The 12,224-nt window shown below is 36.6% G+C and overlaps 1 protein-coding gene across 1 annotated transcript in view; it reads right to left on the bottom strand.

Annotated features, from left to right (window-relative positions):
• Window positions 1–12,224, bottom strand: part of LOC121382322 (testicular acid phosphatase homolog) — a 57,710-nt gene that overhangs the window by 31,313 nt on the left and 14,173 nt on the right. Inside the window, exons 2-4 of the mRNA XM_041511902.1 lie at window positions 7,346–7,450; window positions 5,425–5,511; window positions 2,748–2,900 (exon numbers count right to left, since the gene is read on the bottom strand). Of these exons, the coding sequence (XP_041367836.1) occupies window positions 2,748–2,900; window positions 5,425–5,511; window positions 7,346–7,450 (345 nt within the window). The remainder of the gene's footprint in view (window positions 1–2,747; window positions 2,901–5,424; window positions 5,512–7,345; window positions 7,451–12,224) is intronic.

Raw genomic sequence — 12,224 nt, 5'->3', positions numbered from 1 at the left:
CTACCTACCTTCAATAATGGGCACGCAAGACTAACATAAATGTGTTTACATACATATTTTGATGTAAACAAAACAAGTACTGTTACTATAGGTAGATGTTTTTAGGTTAAATTATATATTTAGCTGCAAAATTTACACTTTATAATGCAATGTATATAGGCCTAATTGATTTGCAATAAACACAATATTTAGTCAAACAGGTGCGGGTGCAGGAAATTGTGTAGAAGAAGTCTAGACTGACTAGTGGTGTTTTTAGGGGAGGGGTCGGGTCAGGTGTCCCCGGAAATACATTGAAAAAACAAAAACAAACATAATATAGCATGTGGGGAAGGGGACTGTTCTGATTCTCCTACACATTTTTTGTTTTGTTTTTGTAAATAATTTAAAACTACATTCCCTGGAATATTTGTATTATTTAAGCATATAGAACAGAAAATCCAATTACGTTTGGTACATATATGACACCGCGCTCCGCATTAGTTTCACTACGCTGGCTTATCTAGGTAAAAAACAAAAGTAGTATTTCGAAAGTGGGACACTTTTGACGGGCTCGTACCGATCTCGGTTTTCATTGGCTTATCACAAGTATAGAATTCCCCAACAAGAGATCACGTGAGATTTCGCAATTTTTGAACAAATTTAACTGTCTTGATTGAGGGGTCGATTCATATCTCCAAAACATATTTATATCCATAGAGGTATGGTACAACGCCTTTCCAGGTGTCGGTGAGTGGGGGATTTGCCTTTAAATTTTGACAGTGGCCAGCTGTTGGCATACGCGTTACATGTAAGGGGGTGTTACTAATTACGTAACGCTCTAGGGGTAGAGGAAGAGGGTACTGTGTACGATTTACATAAAAAATTTCAAGACTATAGTTATTTTTATTCATTACTTAGACCTAAAAAGGTGTTTTTTTGGAAATGCACAGTCAGCCTAGGATCGATCCCCATCGGCGGGTATACAAAAAGACCATGGTATGTGATATCCTGTCTGTGGGATGGTACATATAAACGATCCCTTGCTAAAAAAAAAAATGTAGTGGATTTCCAAAGCGTGTATGCAGGGATTTCAGCGGGGTTGGGGTTATAGACTGTGTTGAGCGAAGTTTATATGGGGCCATGCTCCCCCAAAAAATACATTTCATTTTTTTTTAAGCTTGGGCAAGTAAGAGTTTCGACCTCCAATACCCTCCCCCTGCATATGTCAAAATTACCAAATGTTAGACATCCAACAGCAGATGGAAAGAAGGACAGGATATGTTTTATTTAACGACACACTCAACACATTTTATTTACGGTTGTATGAGGTCGGATGATTACTAAATCTATATGCTTTATCTCTGATGTCGTTAAACAACCCCCCACTAACTTTACCCTTTCCAAACGAAATAATATTTATTTGAATTTGCCGATTTTAACACGTAAAATTAAGAAGTGAAAACGTTCATTGTCTACTTTAGTATATTTTATTTTAAAAATATATACATAATTAATGTGTTGCTAGTATACAAACTAAACTTTGAAAGTTCTACTAACACTTTATAAAATATCAATTCTGAAATAGGAAGGTACAACTGTCGATAATACGTTGTCAAGATCAAACTGGTTTTAACTAAAGACTCTAGTACCGTATCCTCAACCGAACATTCTTCGTACAGTGCAAGATTTCTCTTTTAATTTTTTGAGACGAACCCTACAATTTGAAATCAGCAAATGCACATGTTAACTGAAACGGACAACAGGCTGTCGTTTGTGCTTTGCCGAGCTATGGCGGCACAGGTGATGAATCGAGTGTATACTTTTGACGATCTGCGTTCATAGCGAACATACACGAGTTTTTTAAAAGTGCATTTGAGCTTGTATTTCATATTTGTACATGATGTTATAATATGGTAACCAGAGAATGTAACTTTAAGTTTGGTTTGACGTAAATATAAAAATAAAAGTGTTTTGGAAATAACAAAAATATACTATTTCTGTGTGTAATTTAGCGGCTCAGAAATAAATAACTTGTAGTAAATATTATTCCATAGCATGAAAAAATGCATTCCCCGTGGGACACACTATAAACATATGTTTGTATTATCTATTACAACGGTGTTACTGTCACACACAATTAATTAAAACTGCAGATGTGTTTGTATGTTTAAATGAAATAATGATAATTAATATGAAGCGAGATTGCAGCTTTGGAAAACAAAATAAATTTCAAAGCATGTGCCCAAACCAATCATGGTGGGTGACAGCTTGCTAGATTCATCTCCTATATTTAACACATGGTCAGTTATAACAAAACACAATTTCATCAACTTATTTTTTACCTGTATCATTTGTTATTTTTAAAGCATAGGTGGGGACATTTATAATGCCAGGGACTCGCATGCATAAATTTCAGCTGAAAATTCACAGACAACTGTGGTCATCAGCCATATTAGCTGTAACCGGAACGCGCCGGAAGTGATTAGTGGTTAGGGGACGTAACTCTGCCTATTTTTTCTCACGAATTTCTAAATGGTGCACATTGGCCTGGCATTTTACTCACTGACAATATTTGTATAGATGTTTTAGCAGCACATTAAACTAATTGAGAAAGAGCAGATTTATTTAATATATCATGGATAAGAACATAATATAAGCAAATGACTATAGAAAAGCTTGATATAATACTAAGGGTTTTTTTGGGCGACTTTTGCTCATGGAAACAGGCCAACCAGCCTCATTTATAACACATGCAAGTCATTGCTCACCCTGTCCTGTAGATCGGGTACCATGGAAACTGGTATTGGCTGCCAGTGTATGTCCTGGTTCCACACCTCCCCTGGTGTTGGCGGGTAGAGTCCCGCTAGGTTGCTGTACGCAGACATCAGACAGCGGTCAACGGCCGAACTTTGTACACTGAACTGTTCATACACAAAAACACAAGTTCAACGTTAAAGTTTGTTTTGTTTAATGACACCACTAGAGCACGTTCATTTATTAATCATCAGCTACTAGCAAACATTTGGTAATTAAGGCACCAGGTCTTCATTTTCCATTAGCAGCAAGGGATCTTTTATATGCACTAATCCATAGACAGGATAGCACATACCATGACCTTTGATATATCGTCGTGTGGTTCATTGGGATGAGAAAAAATCCAATGGGTCTGCCGAGGAGATTTGATCCTACGACCCAAGCACGTCAGGCGAGCGCTCTACCAACTGAGCTAGATCCCGCCCCTGTTCCACATCATCAATGGGAACATGTCTGGCTAATCATCAAGGTGGCATCTAATTAACACAGGGTTCACGGTGTCGTCACAGATACAGTAATTAATACACCACCGACTCTATTGTCACAGATACAGTAATTAATACACCACCGACTCTATTGTCACAGATACAGTAATTAATACACCACTGACTCTATTGTCACAGATACAGTAATTAATACACCACTGACTCTATTGTCACAGATACAGTAATTAATACACCACCGACTCTATTGTCACAGATACAGTAATTAATACACCACCGACTCTATTGACCCAGATACAGTAATTAATACACCGACTCTTTTGTCACAGTTACAGTAATTAATACACCACCAACTCTATTGTCACATATACAGTAATTAATACACTACCGACTCTATTGTCACAGATACAGTAATTAATACACCACCAACTCTATTGTCACCGATACAGTAATTAATACACCACTGACTCTATCGTCACAGATACAGTAATTAATACACCACTGACTCTATTGTCACAGATACAGTAATTAATACACCACCGACTCTATTGTCACAGATACAGTAATTAATACACCGACTCTATTGTCACAGTTACAGTAATTAATACACCACTGACTCTATTGTCACAGATACAGTAATTAATACACAACTGACTCTATTGTCACAGATACAGTAATTAATACACCACTGACTCTATTGTCACAGATACAGTAATTAATACTCCACCGACTCTATTGTCACAGATACAGTAATTAATACACCACTGACTCTATTGTCACAGATACAGTAATTAATACACCACCGACTCTATTGTCACATATACAGTAATTAATACTCCACCGACTCTATTGTCACAGATACAGTAATTAATACACCGACTCTATTGTCACAGTTACAGTAATTAATACACCGACTCTATTGTCACAGTTACAGTAATTAATACACCACTGACTCTATTGTCACAGATACAGTAATTAATACACCACTGACTCTATTGTCACAGATACAGTAATTAATACACCACCAACTCTATTGTCACAGATACAGTAATTAATACACCACCGACTCTATTGTCACAGATACAGTAATTAATACACCACCGACTCTATCGTCACAGATACAGTAATTAATACACCACCGACTCTATCATCACAGTTACAGTAATTAATACACCACCAACTCTATTGTCACAGATGCAGTAATTAATACACCACCAACTCTATTGTCACAGATGCAGTAATTAATACACCACCGACTCTATTGTCACAGATACAGTAATTAATACACCACCAACTCTATTGTCACAGATACAGTAATTAATACACCGACTCTATTGTCACAGTTACAGTAATTAATACACCACTGACTCTATTGTCACAGATACAGTAATTAATACACCACCAACTCTATTGTCACAGATACAGTAATTAATACACCACCAACTCTATTGTCACAGTTAACTGACATGTCTGATTACGACGACAACTAATACATATAATTGTTCTGTTACAGTTAACACCAATGTAACTATGTAAAGTTAAAGTTAGTTTTGTTTAACAATACCACTAGAGCACATTGGTTCATTAATCACTGGTTATTGGATGTCAAACATTTGGTAATTTGGACATATAGTCTTAGACAGAAAACCTGCTACATTCTTACTCTTAGTAGCAAGGGATCTTCTATATGCATCATCTCACATAATACAGCCTTTGATATACCAGTCGTGGTGCACAGGCTCGAAGGAGAAATAGCCCAATGGGTCCACCGACGTGGATCGATCCTAGACTGACCGCACATCAACCAAGTGGGTTATATCCCGCCCGCTTTAAAGGCATACTGTCACAGATTTAAGGACCTTATTTCTCTTTTAATGAATAATATATAAAAATTACACTAATTTTTACAGACCAAATCTAACTATTGCATCACTTTAACTATATCATGATGGAGTAAAATCCATGTCAACCCTCTCAGCAATGTTAGTTTTTGAATTATGGACCATTGCCATAATTCATTTTACAAAATATCATTAATAAGTGGAGTATGGTGGTTACATAGATGGTTGAATAAAGTATGTTTAGGGACAAATCAAATATATATATTTTAAGTAATACTTTGTTAGGGCATGAAACAGGTCAGTGGCCTGTGACAGTATGCCTTTAACCATGTGGTCACTTGACAAACCTCTTTGTTGATGTACTTCTTGCTCAGAAACCCGTCATACCGTCGTCTCAAGAAAACACCTGTAGCATACTGTTGTTGCATTCCCAACTGTAATTTTAAAAAACACAGTTACAGTTAATTTGAAAATTTAAAAATACAATTATTATAATCAATACTTTAAAAACACAAATTATATGGTTAAGCTTTGTAAAAAAAAATCCAGTTAATCTTTAAAAAACCACAAACACTTATAGTTAATTACCCCCCCCCCCCCCCCCCCCCCAATTACAGATTACATATACATGTAACAAGGTTACATACCGGTATTACATGTACCGTAGTTAACCTATCAAAGGCTCAAAACCTATTATCTGAGAATTATATAAATTACCGTATATATTAACGGATTACATTATACATGTTGTTGACCTATGAAATGGCTGAACAACCCATAGTCTCAGTATTATATAAATTATACATTAATCTGCGGGTTACATGATAAATAATACATGTGGTTGACCTATCAAATGGCTCAACAACCAACTGTCTGAGAATTATATAAATTATACATTAATCTGAGGGTTACATGATAAATAATACATTTGGTTGACCTATCAAATGGCTCAACAACCAACTGTCTGAGAATTATATAAATTATACATTAATCTGAGGGTTACATGATAAATAATACATGTGGTTGACCTATCAAATGGCTCAACAACCCACTGTCTAAGAATTATATAAATTATACATCAATTTGTCTCCCCCCCCCCCCCCCCCCCCCAAATATTTTATTCAACCACCTACACTTGTCCTCCTGGCTATTAATATTGATGAATACCGAATTACATGTAAGGCTATGCATACAGAGATGTTGAAAATATTTACACAACATATGGTAGTGAGCTCTATCTTAACAAGAAGAACATATACTAATTAATTCAACTCATGTAACCTGAGAACTCTGCAATGTGATGCTTCCCATATCCATTTTAACACATTCATGACATAAACAAAATGACAGTTATGATATGCATTCTGACGTCCAAATAACACTTTACATACATAATGTGTTTTTTTTAGTAATTTGATAAATACTGTTGTTAATTAAAAAGAACTTATTTAGAAACCACCTTACAAAATCTTTGCATGTATCATGAAGTGCATTGTGATGTTTAGATGTTGAACTTCATGATACTTTCATATTCCACCACACACATTTGTTGGTTTTCTATAATACAATTTTAAGCCTTGTAAAGTTTGTTTTGGATGTCAGTCTACATACATTGAGTTGATTCTTTAACTTTTGTTTTGTTCAGATTTGCATACATGTCAGGCATTGAATTTGGGAATTTCTTTTAGGATCTCACTAGAATCATAAAAATTACGCAATGTAGATATGTTGGGATTCCATCTCGTAATCCCACACTTCCTAACCAAAATCTCGGCTTCATGGAATCACAGAATCCTGATACATTCAGAACCTGCATGCAATATCTTTTAACTCCATAACCAAACTGGGGCATTGCCAATTCCTTTATATTACTAAAATAAATACAGATTTGAAGGGGATGAGGGTCAGAAAACAGAATTTTTGAAGGCATATTGCTGAGCTCCCAAAGGGAACGAGGTCTGTAGTAGGGTTCAAGGGCATGCTCCTCGGAAAATTCTGAAATAAAGAAGCTCACAAATACATTTTAAATTTAGTATTGTATATTTTGAGTGATGGGTCATTAAAAAGGGAGCTTCAATTGGGAGATCATGGGACACCAGTGACCATCCTCTGGATCTGTCAATGTTTTCCATACAGTTCTGATACTATTAAGTCATCAATACAGCTCTGATACTAACAGTAAGTCATCAATACAGTTCTGATACTAACAGTAAGTCATCAATAGTTCTGATACTAACAGTAAGTCATCAATACAGTTCTGATACAGACCTTAGAAAGCCAGCCCAGACCATCAGACCATTCTGGAGTGTTGTTTAACTGATGCTTGTCCAATGGGTAGATCTGAATAGGAGACCGGTCACCATGACGATATACCTATAAGCAACAAGTCAAAGTTAAAGTTTGTTTTGTTTAACCCCACCACTGGAGCACGTTGATTACTTAATCATCGGCAATTGGATGTCAAACATTTGGTCATTCTGACTCGTAGTCATGAGAGGAAACCAGTTACATTTTTCCCCAATGCAGCAAGGGATCTTTTATATGCACTTTCCCACAGACAGAAAAACACATACCACGGCCTTTGGCCAGTTGTGGTGCACTGGTTGGAATAAGAAAAAACCCAATTAGTTGAATGGATCCACTTATCGCGTGAGAGCCAGAAGGACGTAAGTGCATCAAAATTCATTTTTAAAAAGCCGAGATAATGAAGGAAAACAGTTTTTCTTGATCAGTAGTTAAGATTTCGAATTTGTTTTAATGACAATAAAAGCTGAACATATTTACAATTTCTTTGTATATTTGCAGTATTTATAGCATATTAGGTGTTTTAGTTTTTTTTTTTATTTGCTTAAATAGTTGTAGTTACGACAATTATTCATGACTGAATTAAATGCGTCACTTACAACCAACAGTATATCAAGTAAATTTGAATATTTATTCTGAAAGAACCATCACTTCTAAAACATTTCAGTTTTGCAAATCACATATTTATTTTTAAAAAGGAGAAAGCTTGTAAATAGAAAATATTTAGAATATTCAAAAAGGAATACAAGTAGAAGTACATATTAATAAAATCACCACTTAAACTAAATTTTTACATTAACTTTTAAGTTAACTTTTTGACAAAATTAATTACTCTTATCATTACTGTATGATTTTCCTAATCCTAACCCTAAACATAACCCATTTTCTTTCTGAGGGAGGACCCCCCCATAACCCTGTTGACTGGTTGCATTCAATTCCATAGAGCCATACCCAAAAAAAAAATCCTGGCAGAAACACTGTGGTGATAGTGATGATGGTGCATCAGAATCAGACGACTTGTCCATACAAAACCTCTTTTTCTAGGCAAGTATTCGATCCTTGTGTTGTGTGCAGTGTTCTTTCCGTGTTCTTTGAGCCATGGGAGTCCTTTTGCAGATAGTTCCTGGTTCTACTGCCTCAGGATGTACTTCACTAGCTTCAAGAATACCTGGTTTATCAGCTAGTGCAACAGACAAACCAGAATAGTTAAGGAAACTGAAGCTGGTATCCTTAATGAAGAAACTTATGTTTAGCAGTTTATTGGTTTAAGATACACCTGGTTCAAGTGAAGCTCATTCAAAGGATATAGGGTTTACATTTCCAATGAGGGTGTGTACTGAATATCAAATCCAGAAGTAGTGAACACTATACCATATCCACCTGTTGAGTATGCAGGATTCTCTCTAGGTTATATTGAGTGAACAGTAACCCCTACAGCTTCTGCTGTGCGTTGGGTGTACTCTCCGGGTTCTGTTGTGTGTTCAGTGCACACTCCTAGTTTTGTTGTGTATTTGGTGTCTCTCTAGGTTCTGCTGTGTGTCCAGTTATCTCGCCAGGTTATATTGCACATTCTCTCCAGTGATCTCTCCAAGTTCTGTTGTGTGTTCAGTGATCTTTCCAGGTTCTGTTGTGTTCAGTGATCTCGCCAGGTTATACTGAGTGAACAGTAACCCCTACAGCTTCTGCTGTGCGTTGGGGGTACTCTCTGGGTTCTGTTGTGTGTTCAGTGCTCACTCCTGGTTTTGTTGTGTATTTGGTGATCTCTCCGGGTTCTGTTATGTGTCCAGTGGTCTCTCCAGGTTATATTGTGTTCAGTGATCTCTCCAGGTACCGCTGTGTGTCTGGTGATCTCTCCAAGTTCTATTGTGTGTTCAGTGATCTCTCCAGGTTCTGTTGTGTGTCCGGTGATCTCTCCAAGTTCTATTGTATGTTCAGTGATCTCTCCAGGTTCTGTTGTGTGTCCAGTGGTATCTCCAGGTTCTGTTGTGTGTTCAGTGATCTTTCCAGGTTCTGTTGTGTGTTCAGTGATCTCTCCAGGTTCTACTGTGTTCAGTGATCTCTTCAGCTTCTATGGTGTTCAGAGATCTCTCCAGGTTATATATGATGTGTGTTCAGTGATATCTCCAGACTATGTTATGTGCAGTGTTTTCTCTGTGTTTTACTGAATGTTAAGTGATCAATCCTCCGGTTTCTGTTGTGTGTGCTAAATTATTTTCTGGGTCTTTTGTGAGTAATATGTCATGTTCAAGTTCTCTTGTGTATGCTACGTCATGATTATGGTATGTTGTATGTGTGTTCTGTCATGTTCTTCTTCAGGTCCTGTTGTGTGTACTATGTCACGTTCAGGTTCTGTTGTATGTGCCACGTCATGTTCAGGTTTTCTTGTGAGTTCTCTATTATGTTCAGGTTCTGTTGTGAGTGCTATGTCATGTTCAGGTTCTGTCACAAGTGACTGAATAAGGGCCATGGTATGTGCTGTCCTGTCTGTGGGAAAGTGCATATAAAAGATCCATTGCTGCATTAGAAAAAATGTAGCGGATTTCCTCTGATGACTATAGTCATAATTACCAAATGTTTAACACCCAATAGCTGATGATTAATTAATCAATGTGCTCTAGTGGTATCATTAAACAAAAATAACAAACAAATAAACTGTCACAAGTGCTATGTCACGTTCATTTTCTATGGTGATTATTTTCTCGTATTATGTTCAGATCTTGTCATTGATGTGCCAAGTTCTGTTGTGTGAGCTATGTCATGTTCATGTCCTGTTGTGTGTGCTATGTCATGTTCAGCTTATGTTGTGTGTGCTATGTCATGTTCAGCTTCTGTTGTGCATGCTATGTTGTGCTAATGTTTTGGTGTGTTGTGTCATGTTCACGTTCAACATTCTGTTGCAAATATTTGTTGACTGTAAAGTTAATCAAAGTTCATAGATCTTGCTATCGTTTATGTTGAGGCCACATTCACTTTATTCGCCTTTTAACCGTACGTCTGATTACACTGTCTTTTGTTACTGGACTTTGTCCTGGATAACTTAAATTGCGTTTGTATGTGCAATGTTGTTAATCCATAATGCCTACATGTAGGGCAATCCTATAGATCTTCAAAGGCAGTTGAAAGACGGAACTTGATCACCGTAACATACAATTAAATACATCCAAAATCACTGTAATTATGCTTGCACTTAGGTCGTATATGCCACATACAACATTATTATGAATTAAAATTGTATCTACAGATACAAATTGCATGTTGGAAACTTTGCTTCGATTAAAAAAGCTTCAAAATAGATATTTGTTTTTCAAGAAAATTCACTAAAACATGTTTATTATTATAATTATGGTGCACATAAAATAGCAAACCATACAAACATTAATGTTACTGCAATTCCTATTTATATATACAGACACGATTCTTGTCTGTTGCCAAATGGTTCGTTGCATGCAGTATCAAATTTTTTCCCCATATTAGACCAGGTTCTCACAACGACAAAAGTCATATTATTTTTTAGGATTCAAGCACATACTGACATAATGTATGCTCTATTGTACTTCGCATTTGTAATTTCTATCACAAACCGATAACAAAGGATGCATATGGGTCGTATTTGGCACATACGACCTGTCAGACATAATTATATAACGAACTGTATTTAAAAAGGGTGTATCTACCACATACGACCAGTCATGTTCACATAATGGACAGCAAGCAAATCGGAGGAAAGTTGTATGTGTCAGTTACATCTATTTTCGTGCAAATTGGTATCTGTGATTCACTTACGACCATTTAAATCCTTCTGTATAAGCGATGCTATTAGGGACACAGCTATGATTTTTTGTGACAATATATAATTGGGGATGGCACTTTCAAATATGCAAAAAAGACGTTTTAGGTTGTATCTGCCACTTACAACCTTTTAGCTCTCACACGACGCACTGAGATGGTTCAATCCTGCAATGCAAGCACCTCAAGCGATCACTCAACTGACTGAGCTAAATCCCGCCCTATAAGCAACAAATTACACATCTAAATGGCCGACTCATAAACTAAAGTAATATAAAATCAGTATCAATGGGTGGCTTTCTGCCACAAAATAATTTGAGAGTATGTAATAAAAACAAAACAGACCATACTGTCCACTACCAGGTGATTATGGGTTAGAAATGTTTCGAAATCGGATACTGCATTTTATACACTTAAAGTTAACTTACTACAGTGAAATTGCTCTACACCAGACACCCTCGGTTTGTTTTGTTTAACAACACCACTAGAGCACATTGATTAATTAATCATTGGTTATTGGACCAAGTAAAATGTCCGATTATAACAGGTATCCGGTTTAGAGAGGTTCTCTTCTATATAGATATTTAAAAGGGGGGTCACAAAAAACGTCCGGTTTTAAGGGAATTCCAGTTTACAAGTTTACAGAGGGTCTGGTTTCGAGAGGTTTCACTGAATAATCCATCTAAATATTACAAAAATATATCCATTAGTTTGAAAGATTTTAGAGTACATAATTTTACCATCCGTAACCTCTAGCTTAAACCCTGAATGACTGACCTGAACAGAAATCCCTGCGAAAATCCCTTTACAAATGTAAGTACCCCTGCTGTCCTCACAGACAAAATGAACGGAAAAGACGAAAACCCCTCTGGTTAATTCTGCTGAGTCTTTGTATGCAGTCACTGACGTAGCCGAGATTTTAGACTGGGGGTGGTGGGCAACCCACACTATGCATGTATGATTTTATAAAATTTAATACAGTGAAAAAAAGGTTTGATTGAGGGGGGGGGGGGGGGGGGGGGGGGGGGCGGTGGCATGGGTATTACTGGATATTTTG

The sequence above is a fragment of the Gigantopelta aegis genome, chromosome 9, assembly GCF_016097555.1.
Source record: "Gigantopelta aegis isolate Gae_Host chromosome 9, Gae_host_genome, whole genome shotgun sequence".
NCBI lineage: Eukaryota > Metazoa > Mollusca > Gastropoda > Neomphalida > Peltospiridae > Gigantopelta > Gigantopelta aegis.
This window is presented reverse-complemented; position numbering and strand designations above follow the sequence as displayed.